We start from the raw sequence: 23,984 nt of genomic DNA, 5'->3' as shown, positions 1-23,984 counted from the left end.
GCTTGACAGGCGATTCCCCCTCGAATACAAGTCGGGCACGAAAAAGGCGGTACCCTCAAATTGACGTAAAAATGATTAACGCTTAATCAATAAAGAAAACAATCCCCTCTCTCCCTCTCCATGTCGACCGAGCTCTTTGTTGAAAAGCCCACATTGGATAGAACTAACTAATTTAAATATTTAAAAATAAAAAAGATGTATAGAATAAATATTAACGTCGGGATGACAAATGATATTGAAATGAGTGTTTGCGCCCGATGTATTCAAACGAGAAGAGAGAGCAGAAAGAGAGAGAGAGCATCGATTTCAAAGAGAAAGAGAGATGCTCCCATGGAATTTCAGAGCACGAGCTGCTGGATGGCTTTACGTATAGGCATAAATTGATAACCTACCATTAAGTTTCAATGTCTGAATGGGATCTATAGAGGACTAGTCTGTCTGCCTGAAAGATATAATTAGTCTCACCAAGACACTACCACCAATGAGATTCAGGCCATCCCATACATACTTCTCTCTTAAGGCGCCACTAGCGAAATAAAAGTATCTCTTGTATGTATTTTTGGAGTCCGATTTCTCTTAGGCTCTGACGTAAAGGAAGGGGCAGGAGACGTTCCACCATACTCAATGATGGATACTTAAAAAGGATTATTCGCTTATGGTAACGGTATATTTTAAAGTGGCAATGACAGCATATTTTAAACCTCATTCTATACTATAGGGCACGTTTTCCCTCAGAAATGTTGAGTATAGTTTCAAGTGGACATTGGGGGAACTTTTCTCCAAAATTTTATTGTTCTAGAGTACAAATGGTTTCACTAATCCTTTATTTAGGGAACTGTATACCCCTCTAAAGCCCTTCTCGATACCGTGTGTATGCAAAGACAAAAGGATATCGATGTGGGAGAGGTTATAAGAGGCTAAAATGAAAGAGGGTATACCGCAGCGCGAATAGCTTTTATTCCAAATGTGCAAGGGATTCGGGGATGAAGAGGATGGTGGATATAAGGTTGGAATAGGAAAAAGGATGACAAGACTCGGCACTTTTAGAGGAGGAGAGGGGAGCTTGTTGAATATTCGCTTTCTAGTTTTCCGCCACGAGTTAGGACTAAACAAAAAACAAAGAAGAGGAATGGCAACTATAGCTGTATTGGCATTTATATAAAGAAGAGTTTATATATGGTATAGAAACTGATGACACACTTGTTTCAACGCATAATCGGATTAGGTAAAAAGTATTTTTGCATCCGATTTGAGAAGTGGTTTGTTTATAGGTGCCAACCCTTGCCATAGATATTCTCACTGTTCTGGTTGAACCAATTGAACTGACTTGGAACAAAGTGCCAGAGGACAGACGGAATAGGAATAACCTTGATTGGTGGATGACCTACCTCGTGTAAGGCGAACTGTTGGCAACTGCTTTCGGAACTGTAGCTCAAGTCTTGAAGCTGGTCCGAGTTAGAGTTGCTACTGTAGGAGTTGAGACGTCCATTGCTGGGGGCTGATCCGTTGCTGATGACCCCGTTACTGGGCGGTCTGCCCGCCGGCGGGGAAACGGGCCAACGCATACCGGGACGGTCCCGGAGTCTCTGACGCAAGGACCCCGGGTCTCCCTCTTCGTCCCCTGACGAAGACACAACTGCGATACCCGATATCTCGAAAAGCCACCGATTTCCTCAATGGAAAACAACATGGTACTTGGACAGCCACATAAAGATGCTAATGGGAACCAATTCTCACTTCCCAAGAACCTGCAACAAACAAAAAAAGAGATGGTCAACGGTGCGTCCCTGTTAACTAAACCATATTGTTCAGTATACATTATACATAGTCTACAAGTGACTAACTTGTTACAACCTTAATCATAATTCATCCTAGCAAGTGATTAATGGTACAGATTTAACCATCAAAGCCAATTTAGATAGAGACAAAAGCACGTCTTTAAGGGTCTTTAAAAACCCATTTCTAAAAAGCCAGCATTTGACAACGTCGGTAACTTTTCACGATGAAAAATACTATAAACTATGAATACCGTATATAACCTTTAAGTAAAATCATAAATAAATAACTATCCTCTAAGTTCATAACTTTAAATGTAAGCCATTGCAAGGTTTAGACACGTCCTGACGAAACCTATACGAGGCTGTGAGTACAGCGTTTACAAAAAAAAAAACTTACGAGATTTATTAAACTTATGGTGAAACATGGCCAACACGAACTTAGCGAAAGATTAATGGTTTTAAAAGACCCACCGAATATTTCTCTAGATATGCCTACCATTTTTTAAACTTAAACCCTTCTTAATCTACTACTAAAACGGGCCGAGCGCGTGGTGGGTCGTAAGCCCGGGCATTTTTCGTGCCAAAAATGTCTAAGGGGGAAACACGCCCAAGCAGTAATGACTAAAAATCAGGGTCGTAAATCGACGTAATTAGTCAGGCGATTGTGTATACTGGTATCCCTCCCCTAGAAAAGTGCTAGGTAGGTACTAGGTAGGCAAGGCGAGGGGGGGGGGGTCTGAGGGCCCTCGATTATTCGGCACCTCGTTAAACACCCAATTCTTTAGTCTTTCGCGAGAATAGCTAATTAACCATTAATTCACTAACCAAGTGCTAGAGAAGCTTACCTACCAACTTCGTTCAGCAATTCATTTTTCCTTCATAATAAAAATTAACCATGAAAAATACTAAAATCATAACCCTTTAACGTCTAAGTTATGGGCCCATGCACGTTACAGTATCGGCTTTCCTAATTAAAACGGACGGCACAAGCAACAACTTTGTCGGTACAAAATAGAGCCACGTTGCCTACTGTGCTATCCTTAATCTTTGGTTGAATTGGGTTAAGGGTAGTGATAAAAAACGCGTAATACCATTGTTTCTGTTTTCGGAAATTCCGCCACCAGGAGAAGCCCTCTACCTATTTATAAAGTATGGGTGCTCATAGGAAACAAAAGCTCTTTCACCAACCCATACTTATGGAGAGTATATGATAGGCTTATGTTAAAATAAATAATAGCTAGTGTTTAAAATCAAAATGGAATATTTTACAAGCCGCGTTCGATAAAGAAAGAGTAATAAAAATTAATTATCCAAGCTGTATTCCATTTCCTTCCATAAGATTTAGGCTAAGCTCAAACCCCCAAAAAGTAACCCAACTTCTTATACAGTATTCACTCCATATAGTTTTTCTCTGCTCTCTGGATCATGGAGCGAATTTTTTACAGGTTAGATTTTTTTTCCGCTTCAAATCCCGGGGTTTGTGCCCCAAAAAAGATGTGGGATAACTATGATACATTTCAAGTTAAGAGTGTATTTCGCTGAAAGGCTGAATGTTTCTTACAGCATATTCGTAAGATAACAATGAAGCTCACCTTTGTTTCGTAGTAAAAACTGAAAAAGTATCAACATAGACTGTTGGAAAACGGAACGGTACCTTATTGATCAGTAGGGATTTTTTGCATTCTCTTTTCTTCTCCTCCCTAAAGATTTATGGGAAGTAAGCGTTTGGGGGTGGAGGGTTAACGTTCTATATACGTATCAGGGCAGCTCGGTGTTTTTAGACACTGACAGATAATGGTTCAAACATTCAAAAAGAGAGAGAGCGTGTATGTGTATGTGTATGTGTGCGGACTTCGTTGGCCCTAATCTGGCTGCAATATCCCTATCCTATTCACCATAAGTTCTTCACGCAGGGTTCGTACAGAGAGGGACCAAGCGCAATCTACTTCTTATATACAAGCCCATTTCCCTATACCTCAAATATATCACGTATTTTTCCCCAGGATATGAGGCTTTGAAGAAGGATGTCCAGGCTTAAGCCCGCGCTTCAGTCCAATATAGTTCTTGTTGTGTACAGGGTGATATGGTTTAAAGATAACAGACTGAATATGTTTTGAAACTACTGATAATACCACATAATTCTCAAGTTAAAAGATAAAATTGGGTTGCGATCTCATGATCTGTATACCTAACATCGCCTTGATATTGACAAGATATGCAAAAGGTGTTAGTTTGTAAACTACAGGCTGCGTTAGAACTCATTGTAGTTGTGATATGGTTCAAAGATAACAGACTGAATATGTTTTGAACCTACTGATAGTACCACCTTATTCTAAAGTTAAAAGATGAAATACGGTTACGATCTCATGATTTGTATACCGTGATATTGACAAGATATGCAAAAGGTGGTAGTTTGTAGAACTACAGGCTGTGTTGGAACTCATTGTAGTTGGAACATTATTACGAAACACCCTGTAGAATAATTCCTCAAGCCCTCTCACTCTTTTAAAAGGCACGAGTATTAAAATTTGACGATGGTGCCGCGAGGGAAAAAGACCTGGAAACTGCAAAGGGCGAAGGGTATTATAAGGAGAAAAGATGAACGATTTTCGAATTTAGAATTATGTAAAAATATACGCTTAATCATCTCTATGCCTATATATTTCCTCTCGCTCAGATCTCATATTTATAAGAGCCTAGATTTCATACGAAAGACACTTTTTCTAAAAGAGAAAATTTTTGAAAAATAATCAACCAGATTTTACCTTTTAAAACTAATTTATTTTAAACCCTTTTACGCCATACCTAGGTAAAGGTAAGCTGCTTAGCTAACAACAGAAGAACGAAATTCAAAACTAGCGTATTAAATTTGGCTAATTTTCGGATCGAGTTTAATAAGGAGCTATTTTCGAAACATCTTTGGGTCAAATTGAGTGGAAAGTTTCAAATAACAGAGAAAGGTTCTATAACGTGCAGACTATATCCTTGTTTTCTGGGCCAATGTTTGGGATCAAATATTCCCTAACTAAATGTTGTAGACCGGATTTTCTTTGACACTTTCCAATCAGTTTGACCCTCAGATCACAACAACTCTTTAATTTATCAGAACACCGTGGATTGTCCAGTACAAATGTTAAAGTACTCGAAATTTCAAAATTCAAAACAAGGCTTAGGCTAGCTCCGGTTGTATTAGCCGCGACGGACTTAACTATACATTTCTAACAATTTTAGACGCTCAACCTTGCTAAAATATTCTACCCTTATCTCCCCCACACCCACCCCCATCATCCGATTATCGTTAACTTAAAAGTTATCCTTCCGAAACGGCCGCCGGAAGGTACTCATGTGACTAAAACGATCTAGCGGCTATATAGAAAGTGGATTATGGTTATACATTTTCAAATATACTCGAAACTCGCTCATCCCACCAGAGTTTGCTCTACTATTCGAACTATAATCCTAATAGGAAACATTACAACCCTAAAGCAAATTCCAACTGATTTTCCATAAGTTTTAGGGTTCGAAAAGCCTCGAATTCGGATACATCGCCATCTTATCGACCATTCATCTTTACCCTGTTAATAATGTTGAAGGTAAGACTCGAAGAAATCATTAGGCACGGTTTACATCTCCTCCCGGTTTAACCTTAATTCAAAGTGTAACCGCGAATGACTTTCGTCTAAATCCCTAGGCACAGTTTGGAATAGCGAAAAACGGGTTTTTACAGTATACGACGTTGCCCCAACTACCCCAAAACGATTTCGAGTCATCCTCTCTAGCAACTATAGCTTCTAAGTCGTTCGGGATGCTCATGCATGGCTGGTCTCGGCAGAGAAGCTAGACTACAGGGTTCATACAACTTTTGGAAAACAAATTTCCCTGAGATTTCCAAGTTTTTCCCGTATATGGAGTATCCTATGGTGCAAATGTTAACGAAGGAGGGGGGGGGGCAAATACGACTATTACATAATCAAAGGACATCCCCGTATCTCTAATAGAACCAGGCTTATGAGCCTCCAAAGTATAGTGTAATGTTAATCCTATGGAGGGGGGTATGTTTATGAACATTTTGCTTAATTACTCGGCCCTATCTGTTTGACGCAAATTCCCAAGATTTCCCTGAATTTTACTAAAAATTCTTAATTTCCCAGAGGGTTTTGACAACTATTTATTTCCCTGATTTTTCCAGGGTTTCCCTGTTTTCCAGGTTTGTATGAACCCTGTACTAGATCTAGGGCCAGAACTAGATCCGTATATAGGAAAAATGAAAACTCATTTTGGAATCACCTGGCGCTCTAATACATACGCCAAGCCTAAAACTCTTCTTTTCCCAAAACACCCTAGCGTCCCACCACCCGCCCCACGGCCTTTTTATTATTACACGCTACGTTAAGTTCGCATATACGACTTTGAGATGTATAACATGGGAAAAAGAGTATAGGTAGGTGCGGTACAGCTAGGCTTCTGTTATGTGGATTTTTAATCTTATCCAAAGAGTTTTCCGACGAGACGAATATTGGACGCCCAGCTTAAATTCGATTTTGATTCCAGCTTCAGGGCAATGAGCAATTCGCAGTCTGTTCGAATTTTCTTGCTACTTTTCCTATATGCTTTTATACAATTATAACAATCAATCGTCTTTCCCCTTCTGTTTGCGGTTCAAACTTCCGGGAAAATTAGGTTAAAAGTTGGTGGAACTTCGCCAAAGCGTTGAAGGTTTTACAGGTTTTCTTCGAAATTTGATTTTGGTAAACAATATAGTCTGGAAATCCGAGACAGACGCCTTTAGGCCAAGAATAAAGTTTTTGACTTTTTCCATACTCAAGTTTTCCTTCTATTCTTAATACGAAATTAATTCAACGCGAGTCCAGACTAGAGCTATACAGAGTGGAATAGATCAATATTGTAATACTGGCGAAGGAAGAAATAGGTATACTAAACTACATGCAAACCTGTACGAAACAGCGTGTACAGTTTGTACAACACCTCTAATTTCATGGGTAATTATTTGTCTATTGAGTAATTATATTGCAAAATGCGCAATAAGAGAACGAGTAAGTTAACAATTAAGATATTTTTTCTTTATTGGTTATTTTGTATTAACTGTAATTACTCATTAGATTATATGATAATTAATTATTACTGATGAAATCAAAGGTGTACGACCTCGCTTACTTTAGTATATCGATTTTTTTAGCCGGTATATAGGCACAGTATCACGAATTTCAGACAAATTATAAACAAAAAGTGATATCTAGTTTATTAGGGAGAAGGTATAAATTAGCCACATTTCTAGCTGTATCTCCAGTACAAAACAAAAGTAGGTCCGGAGTTATTCCCCGCCGCCTCTAAATTACAACCAGCATATCATTGGTTCTTGAAAACTCACGTCAGCGCGACGCGAATGACGAAAATTACGTTGTATTTTCCGACTGAGGAGAGGCAGCGAAATAGCCCGGCCACCTTTTACGTCCCCCCTTGTATTTTGAAAGGGGAACTGGGACTATGGCGAGGCGCGAATACTTAGGCATCTTATACCTTCTCCCTAAAAATCTAGATATCACTTCTTGGTATACAGTGTTGGTTGGATCTCTGGCACTCTGTATATTTACCCATTGTTCCCTCCTCCTTTCTACCGCGTTCTCTTTACCAACATCCTTAATTCGAGAGATTCTTACTTTCTTATTAGAATGCGAAAGCAGGTTCTATCCATTAAAAGAAGCTTTGTAGTTTGCCGACGGAGCGATCATGCACTCGGGCGTTCGCTATCGCTTTTGGCTTTCTCTATCGAAGCGCAAGCTTCTTTCAAATTCCAAACTAGATTCTAACAACAAACAGAAACCCTTTAACTTCTTTACCTTAACGTCTCCCGAAACAAAAGAGAAGCCCAAATGAATCCGGTAAACAAACATACATACAAAAGCTCCAATTTCAAAAAGATAAAGATAAAAAAGGTTAAAGTTCGACGAGTTTCCCGCGCGTACAATATTCAAAATAATAAAAAAAAAGATAACGAGTCATTCGAACCCGCTTCGATGAATTAAGTTTATGAAAGGTTTCGGAACTTAATTTTAATTTGAAATCAGACACTCTAAAATTTAATCTTAAAATCTGAAGCGTCGGTAGAAAAATAACTGAACTAGTATATAGCATAGGTACAGTTCAGACAATTTTGTTGGTTTCGAATTTCTTTATGCAGTATTCGTATTCCACTTGTACCTTTTAATATTGAGATAAGAATAAGCTAGAATTGCATTTTCGAAAAATAGAGACGCTGTATATATTGATTTGGCGTGGTTTTCTATTAAGGAAATTAAACCGAAGTTATAATAACGTTTGTGACAAAAAACTCCAAAGCATCGAAATTGGAAACGAATATCATCATTTTGACATACAACTTCCGAATTTAATCTAGTTCCGGTTATTCTGTATAATAATAAATGAAAATTGCAAACGCCGCGCGTGTAGGGCCAAGCCTACTCTTAGCAATACATGCAAGGACCAAGGCTTAAAAGTCAAGAGGAACGAATTCGTTTGATGTCCGGATTTTATCATTACGCAAACTTGGACTGAGATGGATTACGAGTATGAGGTATTGGCAACTGACGATTTTACATAGCGCGTGAGATGATGGGGAAACAGTACAGGGTGCTGCATCTCGTCTATTATTTCCCCAACTCTCTCTCTATCTCTGTATAAAAGGATGAGGGAAAAATGACGCCACTTTTACTGATAAGTGCGTAGAGAAGAGAAGAGGAAAGAGCGGGAACTCTGAAACGGTTTCTGTTTTTTCTTCTTTTTTCTGAATCTACCCAACCATCCTCCTAACCACTTCCGTATAGTCGGGTACTCGGCCTTAAGCTTACAGTATTGTTTTTTTTTGAAGTGGATGCTGGAAATAAGCGAAGAATCTCTGGTTTTTACGACCGGGGAAAGTTGGGTAAATTTTTCTCCTTTTTCGTTTTCAGATATATATTTTTTTTCTTCTCTCATGACCTTTGACCCTATCGTCATGAGAGGACACTCTATCAAAATTATTAGCCCAGGGGCGGCATTACTTTGATATTTTTGACGCGTGGTTTGGTCCGTAACATCATCGAAAAAGTTTTTAAGACTTTCTCTGATGATGCTTATACGAGCAAAGAAGTGGAGGAATAAAATGAGGTTTACAAACTAAGAAGGGGCTTAAAAATATATGTATTTTTGCAGTGATATTTATCCCTTCCAAGATTGCAAATTTTTTAACAAAGAAACGGACGGCCCTTGGCGACGTACGATGATGTTACTCTGAATGATTTGTTTCAAAGACGAAATCTTTTTGTTATTATTTTTATCCCTATCTTAAAAAAAACTGATGGATAACAACAATCTGAAACCAACTCACGTGTGTTTACTCTAATATTATTGTTATCAATGAAAAAACACGTTACATAACCCTCCGCGTAGCTTTATTTTTTTAGAGCAAAGTATTTTCTCTTTCGAAGTATATCTTATATCGAAAATATTTATTTTCTTTATCATTCCTCTAAAAAAGTTCCTTCGGGATCAGATCGAGATTGAAAAAGTTTCAACGCTTAAAGGACTTTATTTTCGTTTCTTTTTGTTATTTTGAGTATTTTATATTTATCGGGCGATAGATCCAAAAGGGGCAATATACCCTTAATGTCTTGTTTTATTGGTAAAAAGAGAGATGTTGCAAAAAAATAAAGAGAGATTTTTCTCTCAAGGTGTTTGTAACGACCTGACAAACAGCCGCTTAGAAATTTACGCCTAGAAGCCAAACTTTAGTTTACTCGCCTGGACAAAGAATGGGAACAGTTAGTTCAACAGGCGTTCGGGGACTAAAATCATAAACAAAGAGAAGGCTCGGCTAAAATAAGAACTACGTAATTAAAAAGATATCACTGATGAGATAAGGCTATAGACCGCGATAAAGATGAGCACTACATTCTTACAAGAAAAAGATAAAACATTCGAAATAGAAGATGAAGTTGAATCTTTCTTGGTATAATTACGAAACTCGAGTATGAAGTTCCTTTTTAATAACAGCAATTGGATCCGTTTCTTTACATACACCTTCGAAAAAGCAATTATAAAAAAGGGGATCTGTTAAAAATTAAAATTTTAATCAAAATACGCGTCAGTCTTGCCACTTATAACCGACTCAATTAAAATGAAGGTAACCTGTACTTGTCTAGAATCCTTATCGAGAGAAAAACCCTCATAAAAACCACCACTTTTACATCCGAAAAAAAAAGACATATTCAGGAAGAGTGGGATGAAAAAAAATTTCATTTCTCTTTTTTTTTCTGGTATATGACCTCCTTTAAATTTTTCTCAATTCTAAGGTCTTTTTATACACGTTTCATACAAAACCTCGCGATAAAAACCGAACTAAATGTTTTTAAAACTTGAAGGCTAGCCCCAATCTTCAAAAACCTCCTCCTTTTTAATTTTACACGTAATTTTAATTACGGTAAAATTTAAGAAACGGCACCAAAACCCCTGTCCCTGTCCCTGTCCCTGTCCCTGTCCCGGACGCGTCCGCGAAACGAACGCTTACGATGAGAGAGAGAGGGAAACCGGTCGCGTCCGCGAAACGTACGCTTACGATGAGAGAGAGAGATCGCTAGCGTACGCGGTGGCGATACGAAGCTCCGCGTAGAGAGAGAACTGCCTGCCTGGTATATTAGTGAGAGGGGGAAGAGGGAGAGGGGGCATCCCGCTCGGAGAGAGAGGAAAGAAAGGTAGTTTAAATCTCGCGGGAAACAAGATGATAATTTTCGTGCACTACTGCACTTTGTGCGCGTGATACATCAGAGATTATGCTGGATGGTTAGGTTAGGTTTCGTAAAATAGAGGGGACGCTTTACGGTCATAGTGATTTCTGGTTTAGGGGATGCAGGATTTTGTTTAAATACATTATTTGATTCGTATGGTTTTTAAAAATTATACTTTAGTGGGGTGCACAATTTAGTTTCATTAATATTATTTGAAATGTGACGTTATTAGAAATTAAAGGGATACACGATTGTGTTTCAGAAATGTTTTTAGTTGTACGATTTATTGGAAATCAACTATACGGGGGGTCACGTGAGCCGTGTATTAGTGAGAGGGGGAAGAGGGAGAGGGGGCATCCCGCTCGGAGAGAGAGGAAAGAAAGGTAGTTTAAATCTCGCGGGCTTTTTTGAGTGAAGGGAAACAAGATGATAATTTTCGTGCACTACTGCACTTTGTGCGCGTGATACATCAGAGATTATGCTGGATGGTTAGGTTAGGTTTCGTAAAATAGAGGGGACGCCTTACGGTCATAGTGATTTCTGGTTTAGGGGATCCAGGATTTTGTTTAAATACATTATTTGATTCGTATGGTTTTTAAAAATTATACTTTAGTGGGGTGCACAATTTAGTTTCATTAATATTATTTGAAATGTGACGTTATTAGAAATTAAAGGGATACACGATTGTGTTTCAGAAATGTTTTTAGTTGTCAACTATACGGGGGGTCACGTGAGCCGTGTAAAATTACTATTAAGGCCCAGCCCTTGGGCCATCTTGTTCATCTTAAAAAACTCAACCAGCTTTTACAAAATAAAAGAAAGCTTTAAAATCCTTGCTCTTAGATTTTTCCTTTTTTTCTCTCTGAAACATTTTCTCGAGTTTCTCTCTCTTTCTCTCTCTCAGGAAGAGAGAGAGAGAGTATGGTGGAAAAGCGCGCAAGGGATATTTTAACTCTAAATTTAAGTTCCAACCTTAAAAAACCTCCAGAAGGATAGTGGTCTAGTTTTTTTACAGTTAAAGCAGGTGAATTTCGAGAACAGCTAAGAAAAAGTTCAAAAAAGAAAAAAAATAATGTCCCTCCCTCAGTTAAAGGGATAGTAGCTTGTAAATCTTACAGAGAAAACAGCAGATCTTTCCTAACAGAAGGCAGGCGACGTCATCAAAGTCAAAATGCCAATATTGTACACTATCCATTTTAGATTTTTAAAATACCAAAACAAACGTGTCAGGCTTATTTATTTTTCACATTTTCAAAAATATTTGAAACTACTAAAACCTTATTTGATGTTGGAAATAAAACACTACTACCCCTTTAAGTAAGAAAAAAATGTCCAAAAGTGTGTGGAGGTAAAAAAGCTTAAGGTTTATCTTCGGACTGCAAGACGTTTCTTGGTTAGTAGGGTTTTTTTTTTCTTTTTGGAAAAACTAGGGCTAGAAAGTTCCATTTTGGTCCTGAAGAAGCTGTAAGGCGAAAGCAAAGGGGAATACGCATAAATTGGGGGGATGGGTGGAGAGGAAGAAGGGACCTAGGAAAAGTATTCAAGTACCATCCACTCAAAGTTGGTTGCAGGGCAAGTATGGTGGTAGGTTTTAGAAACAAGGGTTTCAGTGGGAAAACTCAGTAAACATAAAGATGGGAACCCTTGTAACTAAAGTTCAAGTGTTTGTCCTGGGATGAACTCTAAGATTATATATTTTGGCAAAACATAAGAAAATGGTCTACTTTGCTAAAGACATCAGTCTGTGTCCCTTCTCGAACCAAATACTGACAGGGTGTTTTTTTCACTCTACTTCTAAGACAAGTCTACCCAAACTAAACCAGAATGGCAGAACCATCTAAAAGGCTTCAGACAATTTTTAACTGTTTATTTATCAGACCAGCGGAGTTAAATTTTTCTTTCCACACGCACAAAGAACCCATATAACAGTTGAGAACGTTCAAAGAAAGAACAGAGGCGTATTGCCATGCATGATCTCAGGTTTTATCCTACCATGCATGCACTCTTCGCGATTGCATGGACGATCAGTGCAATATTACGAGCTCGCAGAAACTTATGATGGCTATATTCAAACGTTCTATAGGGTCTTATGCGAGTTCTTGGTCAAAACCATAAGTTCATAAGATATGTTCCATAAGTTTGTCACTGGTTATAAACTGGAGCTTATCATGAAGTGACCTAGGTAAGTCATCGATTCGAGGTAATGCGACGCCTGGTAATGCGCTGTCAAAGGCTTAGTACAGACTAAATTGGAATTAAGAAGGAAGTCCTGCAAAACCGAGTGTAGTCGATTCACGCATCGTTCTAGAACTAGCTCTTATAAACTTATGGTTAAACCCATTTCCTAAGGTATTTCTTTCTGGAACGTGCAAAATAGAACACGGTACATATAAGCCTATGCGACAGAAATAAATTTTTATCTTGCACCAACGTAGCTACACTTAATACACTCACGAAGTCGTTGTTAAACCTTTGTTGCAACGTTCTTTCTCATCATTCCACACATTTTAAAGCTCCTAGGATATCTCCTAGCATTCTCCCGTTTTCGTACGTTATTATATATTAAAGAGTTTAAGGAACTTTGCGAAAAACGTCTAGAGTCCTAGACCTATTGCAATTTACTTTGTGTTAAGCCTAACTTGAAATTAAAACTCAAAAAGAGCGGGTGATTTTTTTTCTCGCGCCAAATTCGAAACATCTTACTTCTTGTAACAACTTTTCCCACACGTTTTTCGGTCGATTTCTTAAACTCTGCCTTAACTAACGTCGATGGACGAATAAAATTGCTACAATGTTTCATTTTTTTTTGGGAAGGAGAGAAAGAGATCCGCCTTTTCTATACCCCGGAGCTAAAGAATGAAGATCGTGTGTTTGCATGCGAAGAGAGAACTTATTGTTCGTCCAAGTCTGTATCGATTCAGAGTAGTTCCATCGCGACATATTCCCTCGTCTCTGTTTGGAGAGTATCAGGAGCTATAGTTTAAACAAGAGTGGAAAAGGAACCAACTTGGGTTGCACTAGAGCAGCGCTGATTGGCTTATTTGGTACTACAACAGTGCAGAAAATACCCCAGGGTTGAAATCTGACGTCCTATTAATTTCTTCTTTGTTAATTTTACGCTACTGTTTTTAATTATTAACAAAGGAGATCGGCGTTCCCCGAGGAAAGTTTAAAATTTAAGGACTCTATGATGCCAGGATGTTTGGTTACTATTCTGGTCGCCATTTTAAAATATGGCGTAGGACATATTCAAAGCTCGATCGTCTTTGACTCTAACAGAATTTAAAATATCAACATCATCTGCTTCGCACATAGTCCTAATCGTATAGACAACAGTAACTTAACTTAATTGAATGTATCTTCATTAAAACGGACATAATTTTAATTTAAATTAAAAAGAACCCATTCTAGCACGACCATTTTGTTAAAATACTGTATACAACTGTTACTAAACTAAATACCATTGTCAGAAAAAGGTGATCCACATAAAAAAAAACCTCTTTCTTTATCTATCTCTCTCTCTTTATTCTGCAAACTCGAATTAACGCCTTGAAATACCACGCTCCACCTATTCGGTAGACACACACACACACCCTTTGGAATCTCCTATCGCATTACACTCGTGAAAAGACACTTTCAGGAAAAGAGTTTTTACCTCAATTTTCTTTTCCTTTATCAAGTTCTCAATCGACAAATTGGAATATTTGCTTCTCTTTAAGCGGGATGCAAACGTATTGCCGAACATTCATTCTTAAACTGGGGCCACAGAATCGAAAGAGTGTTTTCCATTCATGTGAAACCGACTTAAAGAAGAAAAAGAAGCGACGAAAGGGTCACATATTTGAATAAAAGAGAAATACTTCTTCGGCTTCACAATAGCCAAAAACCTCCTCCCTTTCCTCGACGTTCCCCCAACTTCTTTCTTTTCTATTCTTTTCCGCTTGTTTTTCTTTTTGAGGTGGAATAATGGAGTAAGAGAGAGAGACAGAGAAAGAGAATTGCTATTGTACCGTTCTTATTATCATAAAGTCTTTATAACTTGGTCCTATGCCGGGATAATAAAAATTTACAGCTCTTTATATACATTACTTTTCTTTCTTTCTTTTTTTTTTTGGTATGATCTAGAAATAAACCGAAATTCGTCAATATTCCGTGCCCTTGTCTTTAAAAATCCGGGGGAAAATGATAAATGGTTTTCAAAAGGAGAAAGAAAACATTCCATAAAGATTTTCTTCTCTAAAGTCTCAGTGTTCTTCAAACAAGATGGTTTAACACATTTTACAGGTTTTCGTTATCACTGGAATTTGGTAACTGCGTGTAGACCCCCCTCCCCGAGATCGTGTTTAATATTTGAAATTCGGGCTATCATGGCTTCTTTTGCTTGGTCACACGAAAACCAGCCGGCCAGCCAGCCAGCCAGAAGGGTCTACGTATAAAATTTCCAACTTTCGTGAAAAGCAAAAATAAAAATAGATAGCGACGGATAAAATGTTTGTTGAAAGGAAATTTATAATTCAACGTCGTCTTACTACATGGTTTTTATTTTAACGTGTATTTTAGTGTTTCTATTTAGAAAGACATGGAAGCTAAATATCGATTGTTTCTCAACCAAACCGCTTAATTAAACAGAAAACCTATACCGGTATCTAATTACTCATTAATTAAATTTAACTTCCTTAATTGGCAATTAAATTTGTTAGCATACTTAATTGCCACGGAAATAATTAATTTTGTTAACTTACTTAATTGCCGTGGAAATAATTAATTTTGTTAACTTACTTAATTGCCGTGGAAATAATTAATTTTGGTAACTTAAATTTGAAAGCACGGGAAAAAAATCACTGTTAAGGGTTAAAGTTTAACGAAAGTAACTAGGCCTATATGAATTTTTAAGTTTTAATTATTGTTCGCCGCAGCTAACAAATTCCCTTGAAATCAAATAAATTTTTAATAAAATTAAAAATATTCGTATAGAAGCTTAAAGGTGTTGATTGGAAAAATTATTTTAAAATTGCATCCATGCAATTACCCTAGCTCTATATTAAATCTTCTTACGTGGTCCTCGCTATATTTTAAAAGCATTAGCGATATTTAAAACCCGGTATAAACAAATCAAACAACTTTAAAATTTTAATCCACTTTCTCCAATATAAGCGCTTAACATTTAAATGGAGAGTAGATAGCGGCTGAGTTTGCATTAATTTTCTTAAAATTGCCGTAAGGCGCGAGCGTGGTAAAACGAATATAATATTTGCAATACAGAGTCACCTGTCACCAAAATTCAAACTGTAGAGGAATATAATAAATACTGGCAACGTTGCCAAGTGACATTTATCAATAATAAATGATCGATAAGGACGTATACGACGGGACTGAACCTCAAACTAAACGAGGTATAAAGGAGCATGAGGTTAAAATTAATTCTGACGGAGGTGGACGGGGGAGAGGGTCGGAAAAGATTATTGGCGTTTGACTGACAAATATGGTCGAATTAAAAGCGTGTAAACAAGAACCTCATTTATCCAAAAATAAAGAACGGGTCTCTGAGATATACTCTGGAGGTTCAATACACCACCCCCCTAAAAACAAGAAGATACCGCGTGGATGCCACCCTCAATAAATCATTAAAGCAAAGCGTGGGAGAGGAAGGTTTGAAAGAAAATGAATAAAATCACACCGGAAGTTGATTATCTAGAAGTTAAAAGGCCTATAAGTTACACAATTTAATCCAAATATAATTAAAATTTAGAGTCCTTTCATGCCAAAAAAATGCATCCAGTGCAGTAGATATTTTATAATAATTAAATGGAAAATTTTAAGTTCAAATTGCTAAGTTAAACTAAATCACTACCTTTTCTAACTTCAGGATAATTTACTTCCGAAGTGATAAGTCGATGGTGAAGGGGGGGAGAAGAGAAGAGGGGAGGAGGGGGCGTACATATCAAATTAGCCGTTCGGTCTTTGCACGTTCATCCAACTTCTGGTGGTTCCTTTAAGAAGGAGAAGAGTTTTAGTATCAATACTAATGAGTTTCCAATAACACCTGTTATTTCCTCTAAACCCTTTACTTCCTTCCCTACAACCCTTCCTTCCTCACTCACTCTCTTCTTCATTTTAACTTCTTAAGGGATCGTCCGAGAACAGAATGTACTTCGGGAACTTCGTATCAATGGCGAAATTCCACGTATATTTTATTAAACTTCATTGGTTTTAAAATAAGAATAGCGTAATTTGATTATGGGTATCCCCCTTTTCTTTTATTGAACTCTCAAAACGGGATGAGGGTATTAGAGAAATAAGGTCAGACTTGAAGGATGACTCGTTTAACCTAATGCATTTTTTTTCTTCCTTTCTCCCCCTTTCCGGATAGCAAAGTATCCGTCCTTCGGCATTGGTCCCCATCAGCGGTTAAGCTTAACGTAGTAACGAAGAAATCTATATTCCATTGGTCCATTCTCTTACGGAAGGCAAAAGGGACTCCAGAGGAGCTAGGGTTAGAGCGTGCTCCTTGTTTTAGTGATTCAATATCCATCCCACCATCCCACCCTCTCCCCCAAAGAAGAAGAAAAAGATGGTAACTTAGTATAAGTACAGATTGCGAGATAGATATGTCTTGGTTTTTTCCGAAGATGTATTGAACGGATAACCGTCTTAACTCCAGCGATACCTATCATTGTTTTAGCTATTTCTTATCCTCGAGTTATGGCGTTTCAACACTTAAAATACCGCACCACCAATCGAAGACAATCTGACTTTTAGGTAACCGCGTTTGAGATGTAGGCAGAGTAAGGACAGCCAACTATGTCCTGGGGTAAGCGGACTACATTATCTTATATGGGCAAACCGCACCATGCACGATGGCTGAAGATAAAATAGCTAGGAGCAAAAGGAGCGAAGTGAGTTCAGAGAGCAAGATTTGAGAGGAGAGAAAAAGGTCAACTTATCGAGTTACAGAAACGTTACGGTGTATGTATGTATGTATGGAGGTGCAGCGGGCATTCCCTAAACATACAGTCAACTCCAATTCCTCCAGTTGTGGGACCAGGAACTCAGGATATCGGTTTTCAACGACCTTTCTTGGTATTTTTTTTATATCCAGGAGTTTACCCAGTTTAGAGGGTTTCTTCCTTTCCTTAAACCCCACGACACATTTATTCATGAAATACAGTAGCGTCTTTTCATTCTCGATTTCTTTTCTCTCTTTTTTCAAACCCCGGTCCCGGTTACGCCAAGTTAAGAATTTCTTCCATTCACCCTTAAATATTCGATTGTTTAAAAAGAAACAATTGGTCCTAACCTCAATTCCACAACGAACATTCACTGTTTATGATGATTTTAGCGACCTTAACCCAAAGGTTCATGGGAAGATTGAATAAATTCGGGTTCGTGGGGCGTTCTTCACCGCCATCGGTTTTTCTCCTTGGCTATACTTTAGGTATGTTGATGTGCCGAGATGCTGACGGTATTGAGTTTTAGAGATTTAAAACGAAACCGGGGAAAAAGAGAAGAGGTCGATGATATCAAAAAGATACATTTTGATGGAACTCTGATGGGAGTATACACAGGGAGCTGGCTTTTTTCCCTCCCCCCAAACCTTTTTTTTTAAATAAAAAGAGAAGTATCTGTTCAGACTGGGAAGTATTTTTTTAAGGGAAAACCTTTGAAGTTTAATTTCGAAGGAGTTGGAAAACCTTTGATAAATCAATAGTTAAATTATGACACGTGTGATCACGTCTGGTAGTTGAAATTAAACACTACTGGGCCTATCCCTTGCATTAGTTAAATTATACGCAACAAACCCTTACGAAGCAACTAGATTAAATTATGGAACTTGACCATTCGTGATCATACGAGATCTTGAATTCGAAAATTAAGGGGAATTCCATCGGATCTTGTAGTAATCAAAACCGAATTTGTGTCAAACAATATTTAATCCAAATAGTATTAAATGTCTTGGATGAAATTATTCACTATATAAGTGGAATTAAATTTGATTAAATTTATCAGATTGTACGGTTTTAATCCAATTTAATCAAATTAATATAGATTAACCGTTGCAAACATAGGACACACTTAATAATAGGTCTTAAATACACAGGGCTTAGTGGATACTAGTTTTTCAAATTGGAGCATAGAAAGCTATTATTCAATATCTCCGCAAACATATCATCCAAGTTAGACAACCTATTCCATCAAATGTACTATACTAAACCTTCTTAAACGGGCAAAACTTCTGAGTCAAGTTAAAAAGTTATACCTAACAATAGAACCTAAACTTCTACTGACTTTCAAAGTTTCAGTCCTCAAGAAAACAGGAAAAAAGTTGCAAGTACAAGTCCGAATGTAGTCCTAGGTATACATAGTTCGAAACTCTCAACAGAATTCTTTTAGGTTATATGGAAAAAAGTAGGGAAAAGTCTGAGAGATCGATTCTGCTTCTTTCTCTGCAGACGGTGAGTCACAATACAGCTCGATTGATATTAATCTAGTATGGGTATGCGACGAGAGTGAGAGAGAGAGGGGGGGAGAGATCCCGGAAGATAGAGGCAGAGAGAGAGAGAGTGAAAGAGGGAGAGAGAGAGTCCAGGGAGATCCTTAAGTTGACACGTAGTGTAAATATGGAATAAAAAACCAACCATCTCTTGTCTCTGTATTAGCTATTCCAACGATTCTTGGCTATGTTGGGGGTATAAGGGAGAGATTCGGCTTTCAAGGTAAATACACCCTTAAAGGGAATATTATTTTCGTTATCCTTTGTCAAAATATGAGTTGTGTAGAAAAAATTCGATAAGAAAAAATATTTACATAAAATAAACTATATAAATTCCCTTTGGAAACAATTAAAATGAGAAATAAATGTTCTTAGAGCGTTTAATATCAACTTCTTCTCCACTGACGTGGATAATTAAGCATACATGCAACATAGAACTCATTAGTAAATAGTGCAAGGTCCATTGTTATTTGTTTCTGTTTTTATCGTATATGGAAATTCATATTGTGGCTTGTTTTCGTTTGATATACAGGGTGTTTCTGATAGAACAGTGCCAAGAATATCACCCTTAATTTATGCCAGACTTATAAGAAACACCCTGCATTATAAATTCTATACCTTGGGAATAAAAGACAAAAAATACCCACTACAATTTTCCGGTTAAAAAAAATAATATTAATAAAAATAAAAATAAAAACGAAGCAACTGTATAAATCCCACAAGTATCTTAAATTTCACTCTTTTCTAGACTTTCGGTAAACTGCAGGAGTACTTCAATCAAACGAAAGTTTCGCAAAAAGCGGTGAACCCTAGTCAGTATTGGCGGAAGAGAAAGAAGAGGAAAGAGAAAATTTCGGAACGAGAGAGAGAGAACGGTCGGAGAAGACTGCATGAGGGAAAATTGGTGCCCAAAAAACGAAACTAATTTAGCCTCATTATCTCTTTGGCATTCCCTTTTTTATATACGTTTCTCTTTTTCATTTCCATTAGAGTGATGAGAGGAATAAGTCCTTAGAATTGAACGCAAAAAAGGGGGGAGCTTAAAATATTTCAAGTCTTAAGGGAAATGTATCTAATTAAGCAAGTGTAAATAGTTGAAAATCGAAACCTTGATCAAGATTTTTTTATTTGCTTTTTGGGTTAAGATTTTAAGTCTTGGTTTCACATTTCAATTTTGAACCCAGAAAAAGAAAAACAGGATTTGAGTAAAGTTTATCAGTGAAAGAAATATATTTATCCGAGGGAAGAGGAAGTTTCTCCAAATTAAGAGATTAATTTTTAAACCCCGAAGTAGCCTAAAATATTTCTTTTTAATTATTTTCTAATTTAATTAATGAAAAAATTCTTTAAATCAAATTATAACTTGGGAAACCTTGATTATTACAGCGAGTTCTGGATTTAAAAATGCGGGAGATCGCATGCAAAGGCGGTAAAAGTTGTAGAGGCGTTGTTCTCGACCAGATCTATATGCTCAGTGGGACAAATAATTAACAGATAACCAAAAACTCAATTTATCAGGAAAAAGTTTAATTATTCATGCAACGAGCCCTTTTATCTCGACTATATCCTTCTATACAATCAGATGAAAATCTCGTTGCGGTGTTTTGAAAATTCGCGAACTGTCTAGGGAATTGTTAGTCACGTGATTATTTTTAAAGAAAAAAAAACCCCGGATTTTATAATTAGTTATTCAAGGGAGAAATAAATGACTTCACGATAAAATAACGAGACCATAATAAAAAATCCATAAATTCCCTTCAACAAGAGAGAGAATTAGATTCCGGGGTTAAAAAGAAAAGAAAAAAGGAGTAACGCTTATCAGTTGGTATAAAAATTACGACTCCCTTGGTTCTGTAAAATAAGAGATCATCCAAAGGCCACCCCCCCCCTGTTCGGTCGTTACATATTCTAATCTCAAAATTCGCAATTCTCGTTACAAAAACGCACCGTTTTTACGACACGCTAGAGGTATAAAAATCTAACGCGTTCCCTTTCTTTCTTTCTTTCATCTCCCCAACAACCCCTTCATCTCATTGTATCATTTACCATGGAACCATATCTTGTAATAAAAGGAATGAATTCGCATCATAATCCAGTAATTTTTGTCATTCCAATCGTTCTAAAGTTGGTTTAAGAAAACCAATTAAAAAAAACCAAACATTGGGTTGAATTTATTCCTTCCTTCTATTTTAAGATATGGCTCCCTGAATTTACTTCATTTAAGAATGGAAAGAATAGAAATAATCAGGCGGACAGGTCACATTATTACAATGAATTCCGGGAAACTTCTTCCCATCTCTTTTACTAAACAGAATATGTCCTCAATTATGTACAAAACCAGGTACTTCATAAAAGATGTGTTTTAGATAGCATTACTACCAGGCTTAAAAAGGAAGCTTAGATATATTACCAAAGATAAAACTAGGCTTAAAGTATTTCGGAATTTAGTAAAATAAAATTAGTCATTGCGCCTATAGGCACGCTTCTCCCTGAACACTGGTGTATTGCGGGTTAAACATTTCTACAGGCGCTCGTAGGAATAACATTATATGCTTTCACCCTGTATGGAAGCTTTCCTGTACGTGCACGTTTTAAACACTTTCAAGGGAAACTTCAAGATTAAAATCACTTAAAATAGGAATTATCTTGAAATTAAGGGAGAAAATAGGTAAATATTTAAAGGAAACATAATATATACGAACAAAGTATTATTTTCATGAAGGGTAATATTGTTTTTGAACCCTTTTTCACGCTTTTCCGTGTCATTATCTTTCATTGTAACATTGGGAAAATTTATTCTGGATCTTTTAAGTATAATATCAATGTTTCTAAACCTATTATTATCATTATAACGCAGAATGAACTTGTCTGAACCCTTCACGCTATAAATAATAATATTTTTAAGGTAACTTTATATAGAGATAAGTTATTTCTGGTACCGAATGAGTCAGGTAACTATAGGAATAAGGGGTTGGTATAGTGTTTTGAGGGACGCTCCTCATGGCGGTAATGTGTAAAAAGCCTTTCATCATTATCCCTTCTCTAGATCGGTTAAATTAGTTGCCATAACAACCATGTTTGTTGAGCTCCCATAAACTTCCCACCTTTCCCACCATAGCGGGGTGTCCCAATTTTTCCCTCATACGGCCTGAGAATCCAGTAGAAAAACAGAAATACAATAGTTCGGGATAAGTAACAATTGAAGTAGATTAACAGGAAGTTATGAAGGGCTTAAACAAAAAATCTAAACTTGGAGCAAAACTTATTTTTTCCTTCACAAGCTAGAACTTCATTTTGTTCCATCCTTGTTTAATATAAATACTCAAATGAAAAGCTCATAGTTAAACACAAAAAGTATACTTGGCTAACAAAACAATCTTCCTCTAAACCTCTACAGGAACTGACCAATCAGAGAAGAGGTTTTTGGAAGTCAAAGGTTTTATGGTGACGACCTAATCTAACCGATTTTTCTATTAGCATTTGAATATGGTTATAATTTTCAAAAGTGCTGATAAAAGAAAATAACTTGAAACTTCAGATTAATCTATTTTTAGGTAAGAGGTAAAAATGAAAGACAGTGTATAGCCTCTTCCTTATTCTCATAGATCGGCGGCCATTGGAACCAGGTGAAGTTACAAAAGAACCGCGGAAAGATTTTCCCTCAAGAGAGACAAAACTTTTTTTTTCGTTCTTCTGTAGCCCAAACAAATACCCATTCGATCATAATAAGGAACCCCGTCGTAGTCTACCGGGGATAGAACAACTGGAACAAATAAGGATAGCCAGCCAGAGTCTCTACCTATAGATCGGCCTTGGTCTCCCAAATATATAACAATAAATGCCAAGTTAATAGAAAAAGGAAGATGATGGCCGGCGGAAGCTTGACTCCTCCATTCTTGACGAGCTACAGAAATGCCTGGATCCAATGTTTTTATAGCGACAACGCGACCCTGCAAATAGACAGATTCGAAGGGAGGTAACGCTTTAGAGCTCCCCAAATTGACACGAAACGCGTTGACCCCGTCATATCATTTGACGTTAGCTAGAAAAATACGCCCCTTTCCAAAAGTTATATATCTAAAGATTTTTTTCAAGGGAAACTAAAATAAACGCCCTTCAGTGAAGGAAAATGAGTGAGAGAAAAGCAGTCCCCCCTGGTTACGACCCAGAACCCATACATGACCTAAGAACGTTTAATTCAAGGATAGAACTGGGCTTGATATATCAGGTTCCTTTCCATATTTACTATTACCAGTTTCATCGCGTATCTTACCCTCATACAACGGCTTAACGACCTCAGGGCAAAGTATGAGCTCGTGGAGTTTCATAATGCATGGTTATTCATACGTTCTCAGCAGACGTATTACTTTTAATTCAGTCATAATTCCCCCTAAAGGGGTCGTAGTGAAATTTAATCCCTTATCATAGAGTCATATTTCAAGAGAAAATGCATCATCCAAAATTACCAACAAAAATAAAAAGAAATTCAAGTTCGATACTCCTTTAAAGAAAACAAAAACAAACTTTTTTTTTAACTTTCGCATCAAAAACGATCAAACTTTCAGTCACGGAGGAAAAGGATGAAGAAGAGGGAGGGGGAGGGATTAGACAGAGTCTCCCAAAACTCCAACACCCCCCCCCCGCGCTCTTCTTAAGTATTTCCCCCAGTTTCATTCCTATATCCATCCCATAAATCAAAAAAATGACAATCAAAGTTATCGACACCTTAAGAAAGAATGACATTCCTGATATGAAAGATGTTAGTGCCATGCCATGCCATGTTGGTGAGCACTCTCAAAACTTTCCAGTTTACGCCTCTAGACCTATAACAAACTTATCCCGAAATCGCGTCTTATTATTTCGTTTGATTCTTGTCAATTGAAGCTAGGGCTCTCTCGCTCCCAGAATTCTTTTTATAGCCAAGGTCCGCGATAC

General features: G+C 37.3%; 1 protein-coding gene across 1 annotated transcript in view; it reads right to left on the bottom strand.

Moving 5' to 3' along the window:
• Positions 1–23,984, bottom strand: part of LOC149661704 (rhomboid-related protein 2-like) — a 110,971-nt gene that overhangs the window by 75,421 nt on the left and 11,566 nt on the right. The window contains exon 2 of the mRNA XM_089843273.1: positions 1,389–1,748. Within this exon, the coding sequence (XP_089699399.1) occupies positions 1,389–1,565 (177 nt within the window). The 5' untranslated portion in view covers positions 1,566–1,748. The remainder of the gene's footprint in view (positions 1–1,388; positions 1,749–23,984) is intronic.

This window comes from Phalangium opilio, unplaced genomic scaffold (genome assembly GCF_054372755.1).
Source record: "Phalangium opilio isolate 3A_F unplaced genomic scaffold, DU_Popi_V2 ptg000070l_1, whole genome shotgun sequence".
Lineage (NCBI taxonomy): Eukaryota > Metazoa > Arthropoda > Arachnida > Opiliones > Phalangiidae > Phalangium > Phalangium opilio.
Note: the sequence above shows the minus strand (reverse complement) of the source record. Positions and strands in the feature narration are given on the sequence as shown.